We start from the raw sequence: 21,842 nt of genomic DNA on the forward strand, positions 1-21,842 counted from the left end.
AACCACAATGCTTAGTTAGAGTTAACTATAGTTAGTTAGCTAAAGTTATTGTATATAACAGATTAACTCATTAGTTTGTAACTAACTTTTGATCATTATAACAAACCACATTTATTTACTCTTGGATTCTTCTCTTGCAAGCTTTCATGCTCATCCATGGAGATCATCATTTCATAGACTCTTTTTATTTGGTACCGATTGCATTAAAAAGCCGTACCCATTTTAAAGGTGATAGTAACCCTCTATATTAACACCATCATTTTATGTTATATGTACTTATTGTATGAATTTTGATACCATGTTCACTGCAAATTATAATTGGTCTCTCAATAAATTTATTGTGGGATCAAACTCAAAAGACTACTCTATTTGTAATTTTACATAATCCACATGTAATAATTTGTCGATCGAAATATAATACGTAGTACGTAAGATGATATAAGTGCTCATCAATCCACTCAATCCTTCATGAGTAACAAATGGTTGAAATCCAATAAAGTGTTATCGGATAATATATATATACTACTTTCATTAAATCAACCGTATAATTTTTTCTTCTTTTAGAAAGATAGATTAAATCAGAAAAAATACCTTAGGTAAACAAATGAATAACAGAAAAATAATAAAAAAAAATTTCAAGGAGTTTGAACTTGATAGTTGAATGGCCCGGGTTGACAACACAAATGAAACAAATCCCCCAGTAGCCGGCACGGAGCAAGTAAGTTGTTGACATCGATTTGATTTCCCCTTTAAGCTTGGAAACCCAAACCCGTGGTATTTTGTACGGCAACAAAATATAGATATCCTTCCCTTTTTAAATTAGAGAGAGAAAAGATTTGATGTGAAACCCGGAAACAAAACCCAAGTAGCCCACTCAACCTTTCCGGGTTTATTCTCTTATAAATCCGGATCTCCTCCTTCACTTAATCACTTCACAAATCACAATCTCATTCTTCAGAATAATTCCAACCGTGATTACTCAGAATTCAATTCAATTATTACTATTATTTCTTTGACTTTTTATCTTCCATCTCAATTTCACCATCAATTCTGAGGTAATTCTCAATTCCACTCACTCTGATTTTTACTTTTAATTACCCCATTTTATTCATTATTTCTTTTCATATTGTTATGTTTTTTTTTTGTTTAATTATTGTCTAGGGTTTATGAATTTTGCAGATCTTGTTATTGATTTATTGATTGATTGATTGTATTCGGTTAATTTTCAGGAGTAAATGGGGAAAGGAGGGGAGGATAATGTTAAAAAATGCGAGGAATCGAGTAAAAAGTTAATTAAATCTAGCGATTTGTTTCCGGCATGGGCTAGAGATGTGAAAGAGTGTGAGGATAAGTATGGAGTTAGTCGTAATGTCGGATTATCGACCGATGAGGTCGAAAAAAGAAAGGAAATTTATGGATTAAATGAATTGGATAAACACGATGGACCGTCGATTTGGAGATTGATTTTAGATCAGTTTAATGATACTTTAGTTAGAATTTTGCTTTGTGCTGCGGTGGTTTCGTTTGTGTTGGCTTGGTATGATGGTGATGAAGGTGGAGAGATGGCGATTACGGCGTTTGTTGAACCGTTGGTTATATTCTTGATCTTGATTGTTAATGCCTTTGTTGGTGTGTGGCAAGAGAGTAATGCCGAGAAAGCGTTGGAGGCGTTAAAAGAGATTCAATCTGAACATGCTTCTGTCATTCGGGATGGGAAAAAAGATGCTAATTTACCTGCGAAAGAGTTGGTTCCGGGTGATATTGTCGAGCTTAGGGTTGGTGATAAGGTGCCTGCTGATATGCGGGTTATTGGTTTGATTAGCTCGACTTTGAGGGTTGAGCAGGGTTCTTTGACTGGTGAGAGTGAAGCCGTGAGTAAGACTGTGAAACCTGTGTCAGAAGACACGGATATTCAGGGTAAAAAATGTATGGTTTTCGCTGGGACTACTGTTGTCAATGGGAATTGTATTTGTTTGGTTACAAATACGGGTATGAGTACTGAAATAGGGAAGGTACATTCCCAAATACAAGAGGCTTCGGAGAATGAGGAAGACACTCCGTTAAAGAAGAAGCTGAATGAATTTGGTGAAATGTTGACTGCGATCATTGGTGTTATTTGCGCATTGGTTTGGATGATCAATGTCAAGTATTTCCTTACCTGGGAATATGTTGATGATGGTTGGTGGCCCACGAACTTCAAATTCTCGTTTGAGAAGTGTACTTATTACTTCGAAATTGCTGTAGCACTTGCTGTTGCTGCAATCCCTGAAGGGTTACCTGCAGTTATTACGACTTGCTTAGCCCTTGGAACACGAAAGATGGCTCAGAAGAATGCTTTGGTTAGAAAGTTGCCAAGTGTCGAGACCCTGGGTTGCACAACTGTCATTTGTTCAGACAAGACCGGTACTTTGACCACTAATCAGATGGCGGTGTCAAAACTCGTTGCCATGGGTCCCAGGGGAGATGCTCTTAGGACCTTCAATGTGGAGGGGACCACTTATAATCCTGCTGATGGAAGGATACAGGATTGGCCTAGCAATATGGATGAAAATCTTCAAATGATTGCTAAAGTTGCAGCTATTTGCAACGATGCTGGGGTCGAACAATCTGATAGTCACTTCGTTGCTAGCGGTATGCCTACTGAGGCTGCGTTAAAGGTGAGACTACCAAATTTTGATATACCTTTTGGCTTATTTTTATTTACACTAATGACAGTTGACACGACCAAGTGCGCCTTTTTGTGAATCTAAATGGAAATCTGAATATATTGAGCGTTGAATTTTGAGGTGGATCACTGAGTGATTTCTTCTTTGTTCCTGTTATTCGTGTCTGGTTTGCGCAGGAACACATATTGACTATGTATGTAGGAATAGTATGGAGCGAAATATGACGTTTTTCTGGTTTTTTTTATCAGGTTATGGTTGAGAAGATGGGGCTGCCTAAAGGATTGGCACGGTCGTCTTCGAGTTCTGACGATTTGCTATGTACGTGATAGTGATTTTTTTTTTTTTTTTTTTTTTTTTTGATGACGAGGGGGTTGAGTCCCCCCCGGCCCATGCATTCCCGCACCACCACATGGACCATGTACGTGATAGTGATTTTTGTTGGTTTACTTAATGCTCTTTGTTCTTTATGATTTCATTTTTGATATGCTCACTGTATATTACACTTGCGCTTACTGAAGCCTGCTGCCGAGCATGGAGTTCTTCTGAGCGTCGTATTGCCACTCTTGAGTTTGACCGTGATAGGAAGTCAATGGGTATCATTGTTGCTTCAGGCTCTGGGAAGAATACATTGCTAGTAAAGGTACCTGATTCTGCACATTGCTGTTAATTGTTAGAAATTTCTTTGTTTTATAACAACACTATACACCGTATTATAAAATGAATCACTGAGAAGTTCAGAAGACTCAAGTTGAGCTCTACTGGGTTGCTAGACGCATGTTGGTTGAACCTCTTGATATTTTATGGTTGATCCGCTTCCTTAACCGTCTCTCTCTTTCTTATTGTACAATAATTTTCATAATTTCTACCCCACTCATAGTTTTTCAAGAGAAACCATACTCAACACACTTTTGTCCCCTCATCTAAATCATTGCTTTACTGAAACTTTTTTCCATGTTACACGCGGACGTCCCTGCTTGGTAACGCTATTTGTAGGGAAAAGAGAATTTATCATCGAGGAGCCTTGTAGATGTACTGAGAGACGTAAAATTTACTGTTAAATATTGTTCTGGCAGGGTGCTGTGGAGAATTTATTAGAGAGAAGCTCCTTTATACAGTTGATTGATGGCTCTATTCTAGCGTTGGACCAGAATACAAAACGTGCAATATTGGACCGTTTACATGAAATGTCCAGCAGTGCCTTACGTTGTCTTGGATTTGCATACAAGGATGACCTTGCTGAATTTACCACTTATGATGGCGATGATCACCCAGCACATGACCTTTTGCTCAATCCATCCAACTACCCTGCCATTGAGAGCAACCTCATCTTTGTTGGTTTTGCTGGCTTAAGAGTATGTTTTGGCTCATGATACCAAGTCTTAGATTGTAATTTTTTTTAGGTCCATTTTGTTAGCTATATAATTGACTCTGATGTTATCATTTTTTTTAAAAAGGATCCTCCTCGCAAAGAGGTGCGTCAAGCTATCGAGGACTGCAGAGCTGCTGGTATTAGAGTGATGGTGATCACAGGAGACAACAAGAATACAGCAGAGGCTATCTGTCGAGAGATTGGTGTTTTTGGGTCTCATGAAGACATTAGCTCAAGAAGCTTTACAGGAAGAGAGTTCATGGAGCTTAATGACAAGAAAAGTCATCTGAGAAAGTCTGGTGGTTTGCTTTTCTCCAGGGCTGAGCCGAGGCATAAGCAAGACATTGTAAGGTTGCTGAAAGAGGATGGTGAAGTGGTTGCAATGACTGGTGATGGAGTGAATGATGCACCAGCATTGAAGCTTGCTGATATTGGAATAGCTATGGGCATTGCTGGAACCGAGGTTTGTGTTTTTATCTCAATTCAAGTCTCGTAAGAGTGATTTTTTTTTTAATTAAAACACACGATTCAAGTCTTGCTATGTTTTTCTCCCTTGTGTGGATGAAGATAGATTTCTTCCTCTCTTATGCTTTGTCTTGCTACTTAAGCCTTTATCTCAGGCAAAAGTTTGTACCAGCGTCCAGGCCAAAGTTCACCAACATTTACTTCTTTGAAATCATGGTTCAAGGCTTTTAGCTATGATTCCTTATTGTTTTCATCCAACCTTTTGCCTACTTTACCAGGTTGCAAAAGAAGCCTCTGACATGGTGCTGGCAGATGACAATTTCAGCACGATAGTTTCTGCTGTGGCTGAAGGACGATCAATTTATAATAACATGAAAGCTTTCATTAGGTACCACTTCTATTAGTACTGTTTTTTTTTGTTTGTTTCATGCTCTCATATACTGTCACATCATTGGAGGATAAGTTTTGAAGTTGTTAATGGTGGTAAAATGAACTATTAGTAAAACGATTTTGTCGTCAGTTGCGCTTACCAGGTGACTATTTGCACATGTGATTTAGTGCTTTCAAGCTATAAAAGAAATGATCAGTGTGACTGCTAGTGGTTACATTTTAACAATTTCTGAGAATTGCTGAAACCTTAGGAGGCTCCTTGTCTCTTGTGGTGTGGCCCAAGTCCCCTATCGAGTTTCATTTGCAAATGACCAATGTGCTTGTCTTGGAGCTTAGTCATGCCATTCTTTGTCTCTCTTCTGATAATACCTGAAGGTGCATGGGTGCAGGCTGTTTGTTTATACTCCCTCCTTTCCCGCCTTTCCATTTCCTTTTTGGTTTGTCCCAAAATATCTGTTCCCTTTCTAAATCTATTAAAGAATAATTGTGAACTTTTACTATCCTAGCCAAGTAACATGCTCTACTGGGGAGGAGATTGTAAGCTAATGTGGTATCTCTAAGGTCAAGGAATCGTGGGGGTAACAGTGATGTCTTGTCACTAAGTTCTAAATATTACATCTAGCCAAATCGAGACAATAAATACGAGATGAAGCGAGTACCTTTTTGGTCTTTAATTTATTCTTTCCATGCAATGACAGGTATATGATATCGTCAAATATTGGCGAGGTTGCATCAATTTTCCTCACAGCTGCTCTGGGAATTCCGGAAGGTCTTATCCCTGTTCAGCTGCTGTGGGTCAACCTTGTTACTGATGGCCCCCCAGCCACGGCTTTGGGATTCAATCCCCCTGACAAAGATATAATGAAGAAAGCTCCACGAAGGAGTGACGACTCCTTAATCAATGCTTGGACTCTATTCCGCTACTTAGTAAGTGATCTGCCTTTCTGTTTCCAGTAATCCACTGTGAGTGGTGAATCTGGAGGGTCCACACTAATTTGACTGCCTGTAGTTTATATTAATTAGTTTTTACTTTAATGCAGGTGATTGGACTTTATGTTGGGTTGGCAACTGTAGGTATTTTCATCATTTGGTACACCCACGGATCATTCATGGGTGTTGACCTTAGCCAAGATGGTCACAGTCTAGTGACCTATTCTCAGCTTGCAAATTGGGGTCAATGCCGTTCATGGGAGAATTTCACAGCTTCACCTTTCACGGCTGGAGCTCAAACGTTCACATTTGATGCAAATCCTTGTGACTACTTCGAATCTGGGAAAATCAAAGCTATGACCTTATCCCTTTCCGTGTTGGTTGCCATTGAGATGTTTAATTCTCTAAATGCTCTTTCTGAAGATGGCAGCCTAGTGACTATGCCTCCATGGGTTAACCCGTGGCTGCTTCTAGCTATGTCTATATCCTTTGGCCTGCATTTCATGATCCTATATGTGCCGTTCTTTGCCAAAGTGTTTGGCATTGTTCCTCTCAGCTTGAACGAATGGCTGCTCGTGTTGCTTTGTTCTCTTCCAGTTATTTTAATTGACGAAATTCTTAAGTTCATTGGACGGTGTACTTCTGGAATGCAGAGATCACAATCAGGAAGAATTCCTAAAACCAAGGCAGAGTGAGAAAAAATGTTTCTATCAGCAGAGACTTACCCTATTGGATGTTTTAAGGTCTGTACTCTGTCGTGGAACTTCAATCTCAGTTTCCCTTGATTTTTTTTTGCTAATTTGGCACTTTATTGGGTTGATTTTCAACCCGAATATTTTATTGGATCCTAAGTAGAACAAATGTAGAAGAACTATTCATAGAAGAACTCGCTGAGGAGAAAACATGGTTGCATTTGATTTCTTCCGACCTAACATTGAGAATATTGTGGCAGATTAAGATGTTGTTGGACCGCTACCGGTAGTCTGTATTGAATTTTAACATTTAACAAGCAATGCAATCAGTAAAATTCCAGCATCAGTAATCAGTTGTGATTTGTGTTTCGTTCATGGATTTTTGGAGTGCTGTTTTATGATTGAGTTTTCTTACGACATTTTATTTTCATTCTTTATAAGTTTTCTCATCCCGTTGCCTTGGTTTTGGTATCGATGAAATGTACTTGCCATGTTGTGTTGCTTCTCTTTGCGAGGACAACAAATTCACGTGTATTGATGTAATATTGTTGTGAATCTCAACAACCTCTGTTTTTAACTGAGGCATAAATTAGGTAGTGAATAGCCGTCTTGTGATAATACTATTAGAGGTAATTAGACCTATATGAGAATTAAATTGGGGACTTTATACTTGGGTTGATGAGTGAAGGAGTAAAAGGAAAAGGTCTATAGTTAATTGGATTAGTTTCACAAAATGTGACCATAAGACTGGGTGTCAAAAGCCTAATTGTTGGTAAATAGTATGCGGAAAGCGAGAACCAAGTTTTTCAGCTGAGCAAGATAACAATTTAGTAAGCTTCACTAGTGAAGCCGGTTCGGTAGCATCACATTTTGTTGTGACACGTTCTTGACACAGTTTTACTTTATAAAAGTGATGCGTGTAGTTGTGCTCCATCTCCTGCGAGGTTTGAGATCTGGTTCAGCAACCGTTGTAGCTCCATTTTGTGTTTTGTCACCCTGGCTAGACTGAATTGTCATTTTTACAGAAGCTTTGCGATCGATTGTTTGAACATTCTGTACTAATGATTTCACTGATATGTTTGATCTGGACATTTCCTGGCTTTTGTTGTTCACGCTAACCTGTGAAATCGTTGTTCTCGTCTTTTCCACTGTTGATTTGACAAAGACTTTCGCTGTAGTCGTTCCCTTGTTGCTTTTTTCGGGGCTTTGTGGACAACTTTTCGCTTTAGGTTTTGTTGGTTCCATGTTATTGACTGCGCTTAATTTTGTGCACATTTTCTTCTGTGTGGCTGATTCCTTACTTTGGATCACTGGTTTTGTGGAACTTTTCTGTATTGTTTTTGTTGTTGATTGCACGTTCTTTGATTCTGCCCCTGTTTGTGCAATGGTGTTCTTCACGTGCTTAACTTTAGTAACTTGAGAAAGGCAAAAACCAAAATAAACTTTAGTATAATGTCTGAATTAATCACATTTTATATGGGAAGGGTCGATCTAGGGTAGCCGATAAAAAAGCCGTTTGTTGCTTTGCCGATTAAAAATTCTAGGGGTGAGGTTGATACAAAATGGATCATTAACTCCTTTTTTAGTACTCGTATTTTTTAATAGCCAGAAGGCGAAGGAGTTGATGAGTAGCATCGAGCAATAAGAATTTCCGCTAAATAATATGGAATGTCCCTTAGCAATAAAGAACTGTAAAAACAAAAAAAAATGAAAAAACGGATATAGATAGACGATGAAGATATAAGGCCTAACCCTTCCGTTGAGGGAGAGCTTAAGAGGTATATGCCACAAAATAAAGAATATTCACCTGAAACTCCAGTCGGTGTGGTATCGGCTTCTTTAAAGATGGCTAGAGCCGTTGCTTGGTCAACTAGTTGCTGCATCTTAAGCTCAAGCATTTGATTCTTCACATCAAGTCCTGGTGAACTTGACGGAGGAGGGTGCAGTTTAACCTCATCTGCCTCTGGTTTCTCCTTTTGAATTGAGCCTTGGATCGAATTAGCCCCTAATGAATTCATCTCATTCCTCAGTGCATTGCAAATGCTTGTCAAGCTAGCTACCGATAGCTCCAGTTGCTGGAGGCTTAACCGGTTTGACTCGGCAACCCTATGAATTTCCCTTAAACTGACGCGTTCATTCTCCAACTTCCCTTCAACTACCTTGATGCCGCTTCTCATCTTTTGCGTCATTCCTGGTCAAGATATAACTAAAACAAATACTCCGACATAAGCCTAAATATGTCGTCGGAAACACACAAATCAGATAACTATAGAAACCAAATAAGCATACTATTATGTGGTTTACCTGCAAATGGCGACGGAAAGTTATGTGCTAGAAATTAATTTTGTTTTCGGAATTCTGATGTAGATTAGCAACAATAATCAGAATGCATAAATTGCTGTTTTGACATTCTTGTATAAATAGTTGGGCTTTTCAACATTTGATCAAGTAAAGTTTTCGATTATTCTGACTCGTTATTAAGGTATATTCAAATTCGCAGGCCAACCGGCCGTTCCGCCGGCCAGCATTAGAGGAACTAATGATATTTTTTGCAAATTGACTAAAGCTTCTACTAATTAATTTTATTATTAATCAAATTTTATAAAACGACTAAATGGCAAACATGGGAGCAACTATAGTTTATAGCCTTTGAGGTTAACATTGAATACTGATAAAATGTAACCAGGTCAAAAGTTCAAGTTTAGCGAAGACACACTTCGGAAATTTTATTTGACCAAAGTAGCTTATTTGACCAAAATTTCAATTCAATTGATTTTTTTGCAAGTGTTTGGCAAGTAGCTTATTTGGTCAAATAAGGTCGCGAAATGAAATCTTCATCGGTAGATTTGAGAAATCAGTGACTGAAATGAATTATTTTCCATTTTGTACCCCTTTATTCTATAATATTAAATAATTTTCATATCCTTTTACGTCATTTTACCAAAATCAGCTACTTTTTTAGCTAGTTTGCCGAACACATTTTTATATAATCAGTTACCTTATCAGCTCCTAATTTTCAGCTACCTTTTCAGGTTTCAGTTAGCTTTTCAGGTTTCAGCTACCTTTTCAGGTAGTTTTGCCAAACAGAGCCAAAGCCACCCAGATTATTAGTCAAGTTAATGTAGATTAGGCATTTCATATGTTGAATTTGTAAAGGTTCAAAATCTAGGCCGAATTGTATCGGATCTTTACTCTACCGATACGAGATAGCGCCCGAGATATCACCGCGATTCGTCTGCGACGGCCGATTAAGTACCGGTTATACCGCTACTGCGGCTACGACCGATACCGAGATTTAAAACCATTTTTGTACTTTTTGTTATACGAGATTCGAACTCAGGTTATGAGTAACACTTCTCATGACTTTACCGACTTTAGGAGTTGATGTTTTACTAAACTCGAGTTGAATAATGTACCTAAAATACATAGGTTCAACACTTGAATTATTATTTTCTAATTATATATCACCAATTAATCCTTGTGATTTTATTTATTTTTACAAAAATCCACATTTTGTGATCACCTCTCTTGCCTCCTTAATATCCTCACCTCCATCCTTTGTCCCTAACTCTACGTACTCCCTCCCATGCTCTCTTCTCTGTCATATCCCTCTAATTATTCTCCAAACTATTACACAAATGTCATTTCTCGTCTTCAAATCATCTTCTTCTTTTTCTTCGATCATAATAATAATAAGAATAAGAATAAGAATAAGAATAAGAATAATCGAGAGCTTAATTGGGGAAGGCGATAATAATGGAGGAAAGCTTAGACGAAGCAGTGAAAATAATCTCGAAATGGGAGAACTACGAGGCCTCCTCCGACTACTGCCCCAACACCTCCCTTTTCAACTACCATAGCCGCGAAGAAGTCCTTGAGTTTATGCGCGCAGTTAAAGACCTTCAGCAGGCCCTTCAGTTCCTCACCTCTGCCAACTCCGCTAACACCACCTCTAATAAGAAAATCGTCTCTGGTCAGAACCTGTTGCGCATGTCCAGGAAGCGCCTCAGCCGCGAGTTTTTCTCCCTTCTTAAGACTAACAAGGACCAATTATACTCTAAATATGATCATACTTGCTTTTCTGACGACCATAATAATAATAATAATAATGATGATGATGATGATGCTACTTCAAAAGACGCCTCAGTTATGGCCGACCTCAAATTGATTGCAGATTGCATGATGAGCGCTGGATTTACCAAAAAATGCTTGAAAGTTTACAGACTTGCGAGAAAATCGTTTGTGGAGGATGCAGTTCTAAAGCTTGGAGTTCGTAAGCTGAAGAAATCGCAGGTTGTTAAAATGGATTGGGATACAATTGAAGCGAAAATGAATAACTGGATGAGTTCTGTTAGATACGCTGTGATGCACATATTTTCTGGTGAAAAGATCGTTTGTGATTATCTTTTTTCGACATGTTCTCAACCGTCTCTTGTCACTGAATCTATTTTCTCTGATGTTTGCAAAGATTCTGCGTTGCTTCTGTTTCGGATTCCAGGGAAACTTGCCAAGCATTCTAAGAAATCTCCGGATAAACTGTTCAAATTTCTCGAACTGTACGAAACCATTGCAGAGCTGTCATCTGAAGTTGATCGAATCTTTGCTTCAGAGTTAACCTCATCTGTTCGAGCACAGGCGAGATCATCTGCTAGTCGTATCACTGAAGCCGTCAGAACAACGCTGGCCGATTTTGAAGCGTCAATTCAGAAAGACAATTCCAAGAACATCGTCCCAGGAGGCGGGGTCCACCAGCTAACACGTCACGTCATGACTTACTTTTCCAATTTAATTCACCACACTGCTGCGTTGGATAAAATCTTGGCTGATTATCCTGCGAGTTTACAGTCGCCGTTACCTGAGAGTTACTTCGAAGGCGAAACAACCACGTCTCCAGTCGCCTTGCATTTCGCGTGGTTAATTTTAGTTTTACTCTGTAAACTAGACGCGAAATCTGAGCTCTACAAGGACGTGTCACTGTCGTATCTATTCCTGGCGAATAATTTACAGTACGTGGTGAAAAAAGTCAGGGGAACGAAACTATTTACCGTGCTGGGTGAAAAATGGGTGACCAAACACGGCGCTAAGGTCTCACAATACGCAGCGAATTACGAGAGGAACGGTTGGGGAAGAGTGATCGCGGCATTGCCATGTGATCTAACAGTGGAAATTCCACTGGATAAAGTAAAGGAGAGTTTTAAGAGATTTAATTCGGAGTTTGAGGAGGAGTATCATAAACAGGTGGACTGGGTCGTACAGGATCCAAAACTACGAGAAGAGATAAAGTCGTCGATAAGGAAAAAGGTAGATGCCAGATATCGGAAGGTGTACGAGAAATATAGGATATTGTTGGCTAAGAATAGGGAGCGAGGGAAGATTGAGTCAGTCGTCAAGTTTACTCCTGAAGATTTGGAGAATTACTTGTCCGACCTCTTGGATGGTCCTGACGCTGACGATCCCGTCTCATGTGCTGCTGCAGAAATGTCGTCTGAAGGTGGGTCGGAGGCTCCAGGCTTGCAACGACGTCGTAGGCGTCTTCTTCTTCTCATCCGTCAACAGTGAAGTGATGGGATTATTTTCCAATAGCGATGTTTGCATATTGACTTTAATTTGTGTTTATATACTCGTATTTGTGTTGTTTGGTTTTGAGTTTTAAAACCATTATGCTAACTACTATGCTTTTTATTAGATGTCTCATAAGGGCAATTTTGATGCTTACGGGAATCGAACTCCAGTCATAAATATCACATCTCCTGATTTTATTAACTAAGCTAGTTACATCTGCGTTTAGTCTTTGTATGTAGTGTGTTGTATAAAATCTTCTTAAAGAGTTTGTTTAGTAGAGAATGTTCACAAAGATTATTGGGGTTTTATATTTAAGTATCTGCTTAATAGTGAAGCCCATTAGACCAATAGTTATTTTTCGAGCTCCGTAGTTAGCAGCTTTAAAGCCCATAACTATGAACAACGTCCCTTCTTCATCAAGGTGGGTTGAAACTTGAAAGTCATTGGTTTTCACTTGGTTTTCACTAAAGGATGAGATAGGTTAGTCGTACTTGAGATGATCAACTTAGTTTTCTTTTCTAATAAAAAAATAAATAAAAAATAAAATAAAATGAACAACGTTCTTTTATTCGAACGCCCTTTAGGCTGAAGTTTCATTTGTGAGATTTTGGAGAGTAGTTCAATCAAAACCAATGATGAATTAAGTCTCAATCGTGAAATTATGACATTGCATCCGTAACAGGGAAATCGTATTGTTAACATACACAAAATTAGGTTTGAGTCGAATTATTTTCAAGAATCATTCAATGGTTGTTAATTGTCATTAATAATGTAAATGAATAGTCTGATATAGCAGTATATTGTGCTAAAATTGTACTGTTGGGGAAATGCTCTGTACGAATTATTGTAGTATCAACCAGTTTTTGTGGTAACGCAACCACTTTTGGTAGCACCATAGAAATGGTACCTATATTGAGGTTTTTTAATGTAAAGATAAATATAACCGACGAGTATGATGTTTACAGATACAAACTCAGTTTTATGATACCATCCCTCATAATTTTACCAATTAAAAGAGCAAACACTCTGTCTCGGTCTATTAATGTACCTAATGAATGTTGTAATCTAATCTTGTTGCCAAACATTTCAGATGAATAATTGCAAATCCGTAGTTTTTCGTTTCTTTGAATCTGTCGTGGTCCATCTTCTAATCAAATTTACGTGATGGTACATGCAATTCCATATCTTCTATATCTATATATAAAAGTTGAATTATTTAAACTCTTTTGATTGACCCTTTAAAATTAGGAAGTCAAATGACTTTTTAACTCCCTACCCTACCAGTAAAAAACTCCACCAATTTCTTATTTTATTTTAAAAAGTTTACAATATACAATTCCTTTTATATGACCTTTAACTCTACATTATGTATATGTATATTTTATATATAGCCAATTTCATAGTTTAGAAAGTTTACAATATCCATTTGTTATTTAATAATAATAATAATTAAAAAAGAATTTCATTTGTGAACCCAAATTATAGATTTTATATATTTAGAATAAGTAAATACTTTATGTCTCTCAATTTATTTTTATTTATCAATTTATAATTAATTAAATTTAAAAAGTAAACCCGCACATTTTTTTTCCACGGATATAAAACTAGTTTAATTAGATAGTCATCATTTACAAATTTTTCTTTTCTTACATGCATTAATTAAAAGTTGTTTTTTTGGGTGGGCACATGCATTAAAACAATTAGCTGAACAATGAATTTATCTCATAATGCAAATTTATTTCATCATTGAATAATTACCATTGTGTAATAAGTGCACTATCTGTTACCACTTTTCCTACCTGCTTTTATAAATGACACCTATTTTTGAGAACCATGTTAGCATTCCTTAGGAGAAAAAGGAACATACATCGGATGTACTACACTACTACCTCTAACTTTTTTATTTTTTGAGCATATATGTATTTTTTTTGAGCTTATTACCTTAAATTTTATTTGTTTTTGAGCATATATGTATTTTTTTGACCATAATAAAGTTTATAAGTTAAATTTTAATATTTTTTCCGTCAAAACTCAAATTTAACTAAACTTATATGTAATGTTTTTGAGTTTTATTATAATTTTTTAGAGCTTAATGTTTAAGTGAATAAACTCAGAAACTTCACAGTGAAACTCAAAAACTTTTAAACAAAACTCAAAAACTTTATTATAATGCTCAGAAATTATAGAATTGGAGGTAGTACATCAAATGTATAATCCTCTTACTGATTCCTTAGGCTCACAGCTCACTTATTAGTTACAGTAGTGTTATTACACCGTCTTATTTACCGGGTTTTTTACGTTTTTATTCTCTTGTACGAGTATATCGTCGACTTTACTCCCAAAACTTTTTAACAACTACCATTGATGATGGATAAGTTTGGCTAAACACAAATTAGCATCATTAATTCATGTCTTTAGCTCAATATTAAGCACCTTTCCCGAAAACAATGCTCAAAAATGGCAAGTTTTAAACATAATGAGCGTTGAAGATGGGTCCCCCACCATTAATATATACCTCATTCTTGAAGCTCCTTTGTTCGTCATCCACAATTTCATTTCACATGTCTAAAGATCCATTTTTACTGGTAGAAGTTGTGCTGTCTAATAACAACACTTACCAAATTCCTCTTCTTTTTTCTCCTTTAAATACTTCAATTCGTTAAGCTTCTCCTCCACAGATCAAACTCCGAACATTTTCGAATTCTCGACGCGTTTTGTTTCATTTGTCTATTTATGTACACAAAAGAACACATAAACACAAACATAAACATAAATTTTCTTTCTATTCTTGGAAATTATTATGGAGTTTTTGATCTTGGTATTTTTATTTTCAATCCCATGTTTTTATTTTTTATTTCATTTTCTTAGATGGATTATAGTGTGTAGGCATCAAGAATGCTACATATTGGGCTATGAATGTTTCAAGCCTAGTGATGATAGGAAGGTGAGCACTCAATTCTGCGGCGACATCTTGATCCGAAACAAGAATTTGGGCTTAAATGAGTTCAAGTTCCTTCTCAAAGCGATCGTGAATTCGGGTATTGGTGAGCATACTTACGGCCCAAGGAACGTCCTCATGGGCCGTGAAGAAAGCCCAACTTTAGAAGACAGTCATTCTGAGATGGACGAGTTTTTCCAAGATAGCGTGGAAAAACTCTTGTCGAAATTTGGGATTTCTCCTAGAGAAATCGATGTTTTGGTTGTAAATGTTTCGATGTTTGCTTCCGTACCATCCCTAGCCTCAAAGATAGTGAATCACTACAAAATGAGGGAAGATATTAAGGCTTATAGCCTTAGTGGGATGGGCTGTAGTGCAAGCTTAATTTCGATTAATGTAGCCCAAAGTGTGTTTAAGCACGAGAAGGACCGTTACGCTTTGGTTATTACATCGGAATCGTTAAGCCCAAATTGGTATTCCGGGAATGACCGGTCCATGATACTATCCAATTGCCTATTTAGGTCCGGTGGGTGCGCAATTCTATTGACCAACAAATGGGACTTAAGGAAACGGGCTATGTTCAAGCTAAAGCATCTCGTCCGTACCCACCACGGGGCACGAGACGAGTCGTATGGATGTTGTATCCAAACAGAGGACTCCAAAGGAAGGGTTGGTTTTCATTTAAGTAAAGACCTTCCCAAGTCCGCGGCAAGATGTTTAGTAGACAATCTTAAGGTGTTAGCCCCTAAGATATTACCTATGAGAGAACTTGTTCGATTCATGTTGGTGGTTATGGCTCGAAAATTTGAAACCAGACATAATAAAATGGGTACTGGTATGGGGGAGCCTAGTAAAAAACCGGTCATTAATTTCAAAACTGGGGTAGAACATTTTTGTCTACACACCGGTGGTAAGGCTGTCATTGATGGTATAGGCGAAAATTTAAAGCTGACAGGCTCTGATCTCGAGCCAGCTAGGATGACCCTCCATCGATTTGGGAACACGTCCGCGAGTAGCTTATGGTATGTCTTGGGGTACATGGAAGCTAAGAAGAGGCTCAAGAAAGGAGAAAGGGTATTGATGCTAAGTTTTGGAGCAGGGTTTAAGTGTAATAGTTGTTTGTGGGAAGTGGTAAGGGACTTAGATGGGTGTGACAATGTTTGGATGGATTGTATTAATGATTATCCTCCTAAAACATTGGTTAATCCTTTCTTAGAGAAGTATGGTTGGATCCAAAATGAAGACATCAACACTTTCAAAATTCCACAAGAATATAACAACAACTACACAAATTAAGATGCACATTTGGTAAAACAAAAACCCAATTTTTCACCATGCTTTTTTTTTCGTCCCATCGGTATTTTTTTTCGACTTGACCGATTTTGTCATGTTAATTCTAGTCCTATTAAGGGATTATTTTGGGATAATTGTGAAACATTTTAAGGAGTAAAGGTCATTTTATTTAATTCATGTATACCATTTTACCAAGTTACTTTTACAATTGTGTGATTTGTATCATTTCTTTGTATACAATTTCTACAGTTTGGAAAATATGAATGATATATAAAACCTTTTTCTCTAAGTTTCGTTTTTTTTATGACAAGGAAATCCATAACCGCTATCTTTGATGCCCACCAAATAAAATCCTAGCGCGAATATACATGATAAGTTGATAACTTACAAACCAAGTATATTATGTCAACCACGCTTTTTTCTCTAAGTTGTTATACTGTTACCTTCCCATACTATTTAAGTCACACTATAGTGTACGACTTCTAGCATTTAATCCAATTGACAAATGCTTTGCATGAAAATGCACAAGTGCACAATGAATGCGCACTTATAAAATTGGTTGCCAGCATTAATTTTTGTACCTTGTAATTGCTCAAATTAAAATTCAAAAGCACTATTACTGTAATACTCCAGTATTGAATGCTAACTGAAAAGTAAAACTAGTAATTATTGTGTATGACCTGTGTTTAGTGCGACAGAAAAAAATAACCACTTTATAATAAGGGTTTTATGCTAAATATGACTATTTTTTCAAAAAAATTAAATTAATAGTAATAAAAAAACAATTGGTCTCCCTTGTGACGGGTTACCATTTGTGGCGGATATTTTGTGAGTTAAAATGGTAACAAAATGGGTTAGTGGAGAAAGGGGACCACATGAATAGTGTTGCAGAGAGAGAAAAAATGGGTACTTTGTGAAGTAAAATGGTATCGTCATTTCAAGAGTGACGGATATATCTTAAATCACAAAACAAGAATTTGTGATAAAAAAAATGGTTAGTTTTACCAACGATCACTTTCTTAAGTAATCGCACCGTACAACGCCAACAACGGTCTTAAAAATTCTAATAGTACGAATATTAATTTTTCATCTACATATCCAAGACCCCAAGTCAACTATTTCTTCAATTCTTCTACCAATAGTCTTTCAAAACGTCTTGCTTGTGACGGACAATATCCGTCCTGTGGTCAACACTCTCACAATAAATAAAGCGAAGTGGGTTAGAAGTGGGAGGAAAATGGAGCACCCATGCATATTGTCATTACCAGATCTTGTGAGAGGCGATATCCGTCTTGAACATGACGGATAGTGCCCGTCTTCAATGAGATTTTGTGATAGTCTTTAAGTATAAGAGTACAAGTTCAGAGCCTCTGGCAGAGAGCTCAACCATTATTATTAGGGCACTTGAACAAGTTTTTCCATTGCTCTTTTTCCTGATCTTATACTTTGTGCCACATGTACATTGTTTTTTTTTTTTGGTTTAAAGGAGCGCGAGTAAGAATTGAATCCTTAACTTCATGGTTGAGATAAGAGTCTTACCACTTTATGCCACAACTTTGAGAGGATCTTACTCCGTTTGATTCACTAAATTCTTTATATACAGAGTAATTTTCTTAGGAAATGATCGAACACGGTAACAATTTTAGAGGAGACAAATTAATAATGATATATAGTAACCATGAAAATACATCAAGGATTTTTAATAACTAAACATTTTAATTTTTTGTTACTCAAAAAGTCCACCATTGTGCAAAAGACTTTTGAGACAATGTGATGGTAAGTTCAAAAATAAAGCTAGGTTTAAATTCTAACTAGGGTAAAAGCATCAATTTTTTGGGAAAAAAAGGGTTTTTTGATAATTGCTACCACGTATAATCCAAATTTTACCAACTGCTACCAACATAATTTTTCTTTAAAAACTGCTACCAAAGTATTTGGCTCGGATAACAAATCACTACCAACTTACAACGAACCTCTTTATTGTACCACAGGTAGACAGGGAATACCCCTATTTTTACACTCCCCTCACTCATTCCTTCACTTTACCCAAACATCACTCTTTAACCTAAAATTTACCTTTACTCACCAAATGTTCTTAAACCTAATTACTTCCAATTAAATTGGGGAAATCAGAGAATCATCCTAGTCTTTAACTTTCTTCCCCAAATTTAATACGGCCTTAGGGTTTGCATTTAATCTCAATCCCCAATGGTTTCCAATCCCAGGTAAGTTTTCATCACTGGTTTGTTTTTATCCCTCCTTTTCATTTTCTGGTTTTTTATACCATTGTTTGCTAGATTCACATTGTTTATTAGATTGCATCCTTGTCTTATTGTTATATTCTTAGAACTTTTTTATTTCCTAAATAAGATTATTCTATTATCCTTCTTTCTAGGAACTTGATATATTAAGTTTGTTTCAAAATTAACAAGTTTGAAATTAATGGTTAAATTTAATAGTGGGAGTTAAGAAAAGAGATAGAATGATTATCTGAACTTGAAAAATAAAGATGAAAGCAGAAATGGAAATAAGAATAATGGAGTAAGAGAATTGAAATTAATGATGAACTTGAAAATAAGTGGTGGAAATGAAGAAGTATTAATGGAGTAGTAAATGTAGTAGAAGAACATATAAGTGTGAGGGTAAGGGCAAATAAGGAAGTGAAAATATTACTTAAAATGAGAATTTGAAATGAATGGCACAAATCTGATCTTTCTGGCTTCGTCTATAAGTTGGTAGTGATTTGTCGTCCGAACCAAATACTTTGGTAGCAGTTTTTAAAGAAAAATTACTTTGGTAGCAGACAGCAGTTGGTAAAATTTGGATTATATGTGGTAGCAATTATCAAAAAACCCAAAAAAAAAAGCTACACATATTATGTGCTCAGTATGTGTTTTCCCAAAAAGCTCGCCCAGGTCATGATCTGGCCGGCTTGTCTGTACTGATCTTCGTTACTGGGTAAGTTATCTACTACAAGTTAGCACGTAGCTAATCTGTAAGCAGTGCCTAAATTTAAGATTATTGTTAGTCTAACAGGAGATTTACTTAATTTCGACGTAACATGTTTAGAATGCATGATTCAATATAGAGGAAGAAATTAGGTGACGATAAGTTAGAGCAGCAAAGTACAGGAATTTGGAAAGCATATATAGGTAGTTGTATTGACGTTTTAGTAGCCCAGTTCATCCCAATAGCTTTCTATCTAACAACATGTGTCGAATTAATTATGTAATTGACGTATTATATGGTCGGAAAAAAAACGTAACCATCAGACAATTAAATAGGCTTACATTACATAGCATCACGCGTATATAATTAATACAGTACACCTTTACTTTTTGTATAATTGCATTTCCTAAACATTATTATTGTAAATCAACATGCATGGGAGGTAACATGGCTATCGATATCGAGGCTATGCTAATCGGTATGATTGAAATCAGCCTTGAAGGAATTTCGTTGCGTGTTGGAAAATTATGTTAATTTGTTTATCTTTGATTTTGACACAAAGACCAAGAAAATAGACTGGAGGGGAAAATATTGGATGATAATTTAAGTGGACCTCAAAATCATTCTTAAAATAAAAAGGTAAATAATTGAATGAGATATCAAAAATGAAATTGGTAAATAAATGACCGGGACAGAAAGAGTAATTGGAACAAAGGAAATAGTACTCGATAATAGATTTACCCTATTATAGTGGTAGAATAAGATTTGACGGTTTCAAACAACAATTTTACCATTTTAAGTACTTGTAGCTATCTTATTAGCTTTTAGTTCGAAGCATCGCACAATAATAGTGCATATGATGACAATTATGATTTACGATCAGCTATGTTGATACAGACGGATCGGATCGGATCGGATCGGAGTCCAATCTCTATCATTAATTAATGAGGTCGTTAAGTTGGCTGCTCTTACGTCGAAATATAATGATACATCAATTGTCAACAATGGATCCGAGTAGTTTGGATTGGATATGTCGAGTTCCTTAAAAACACAAGCTACGATTAATCATCTTGAACCGCGGCTTACCAAATCTACGTACTTGAATGATGAGTTTTGCTGCATGTAATTAGGCAGCACGTGCATGTAAGTTAAACTAACGATTCAATCGATTGAATTATCCAAATACCAAACTACCATTTGCCCATTTGTATACTTGATTTTCGTAGATGTGAGGAGCTATTTAAAAAGGAATCTCTGGTACTGACGCTGGAGCATACTTATAGAGAAGCGAATCGAGTTAGTAATTGTCTCGCGAACCGAGGACTGCTATCGACTACTAATATCACCATTCTAGATTATCCGCGGGCTGATCTTCGCCCTATTTTTAGCGAGGATATTTTTGGGTGGCTTTTCCCTGTATTATAACTAATTAGTTTTTCGAGGTCCGCCCCTCATTTGTAAAAAAAAAAACAATTGTAGTCTGATTTGAACGAGGTTATTACTTCAAGTTTTGTAAGAATGTAAGACTGTATAATAAGTTACCTTTAACTAGTTTAAATCACACACAATCATGTGCGACATTTATAAATTCATGTGCAACTACTCTTGTACGTTATATATAAATATAAGGAACTAAGACTAAGCAAATAATAAAGAAAACGAATATAAACATTATTACTACTTTACGTGTACACTTTAAAGATAGCTTTGGATGATTGACCTATTCATAAATAAAAGGTTACATTTAGTATTTATTTACGTTCATAATATTAATGCATGATAGCCTCGTAATTACGTAACATGCCATGTGAAAATGCACAACATACATCGATCAAACTAAATACGTGCTAGGAATTGAACAATAATGCTGCTAGAGTGCTAGTTAGTGTTTGTAGTGACAAGAGGTGGGATGAGGTCATAATCCAACGTAAGAACCTAATCCCCATATTTACTAAATGAATAGGCGAAACTCTAATTTTTTCCGCCTAAAACATATGTCTTAGAATAATGCTTGATATTTTTAGCATATACTATAATTCTGGACATGATAAGTTATAAATGGATATAATTTTTTGTATTTAAATATTTATAACATTTAATATTTCACCTTTTGCACAAATCTATCTCCGATCTTTTTAAAATAAGGAAATTCTTTTTTTAAAGAACTTATTGATAAAAATTTATTGACTTTTTATGATAAGAAGTTGTTGCTAAAAAATATGGTATTAGTAAATATTTGTTAAAATTCATTGACTTTTTATGATAAAAATTTGCAGCTAAAAAATATGTTATTAGTAAATATTTGTAAATTAACATCATTAATTTCTCGGTAAAAAAAAAAATTCAATAAAAAACAATCATTTTATTACTTCTTATGATTTAAATTTTTATTTATTTCTCTAATCAAAATACATTAAGGAGAAACATGAAAAATAGGAATTGTCAATTTAAATTTTATAAATAATATTACACTAACAAGTAAAACTCAATAAATACCGTGCATATATTGCACATGGTTTATATTAGTAAGTCTATAAATACCGCACATTCATTGCGCGGGATCTAAACTAGTTTCTTAGCATTCATTT

At 36.1% G+C, this 21,842-nt stretch overlaps 3 protein-coding genes across 3 annotated transcripts; all 3 read left to right on the forward strand.

Annotated features, from left to right (window-relative positions):
• Positions 1-776: 776 nt before the first annotated feature.
• LOC141622987 (calcium-transporting ATPase 4, endoplasmic reticulum-type-like) lies at positions 777-6,858 on the forward strand. The gene is made up of 9 exons (XM_074439018.1): positions 777-1,055; positions 1,230-2,657; positions 2,915-2,984; positions 3,185-3,306; positions 3,740-4,018; positions 4,121-4,498; positions 4,779-4,888; positions 5,589-5,817; positions 5,931-6,858. Exons 2-9 carry the CDS (start codon positions 1,236-1,238, stop codon positions 6,513-6,515), a joined length of 3,195 nt encoding a protein of 1,064 aa, XP_074295119.1. The 5' UTR covers positions 777-1,055; positions 1,230-1,235; the 3' UTR covers positions 6,516-6,858.
• Positions 6,859-10,109: 3,251 nt separating this feature from the next.
• On the forward strand, positions 10,110-12,233 carry LOC141621243 (exocyst complex component EXO70H1-like). Its single transcript, XM_074437889.1, has one exon. It carries the CDS (start codon positions 10,269-10,271, stop codon positions 12,069-12,071), a length of 1,803 nt encoding a protein of 600 aa, XP_074293990.1. The 5' UTR covers positions 10,110-10,268; the 3' UTR covers positions 12,072-12,233.
• A 2,158-nt stretch (positions 12,234-14,391) lies between these two features.
• LOC141622988 (3-ketoacyl-CoA synthase 12-like) lies at positions 14,392-16,588 on the forward strand. Its single transcript, XM_074439019.1, has one exon. It carries the CDS (start codon positions 14,875-14,877, stop codon positions 16,306-16,308), a length of 1,434 nt encoding a protein of 477 aa, XP_074295120.1. The 5' UTR covers positions 14,392-14,874; the 3' UTR covers positions 16,309-16,588.
• The last annotated feature ends 5,254 nt before the right edge of the window (positions 16,589-21,842 follow it).

This window comes from Silene latifolia, chromosome X (genome assembly GCF_048544455.1).
Source record: "Silene latifolia isolate original U9 population chromosome X, ASM4854445v1, whole genome shotgun sequence".
NCBI lineage: Eukaryota > Viridiplantae > Streptophyta > Magnoliopsida > Caryophyllales > Caryophyllaceae > Silene > Silene latifolia.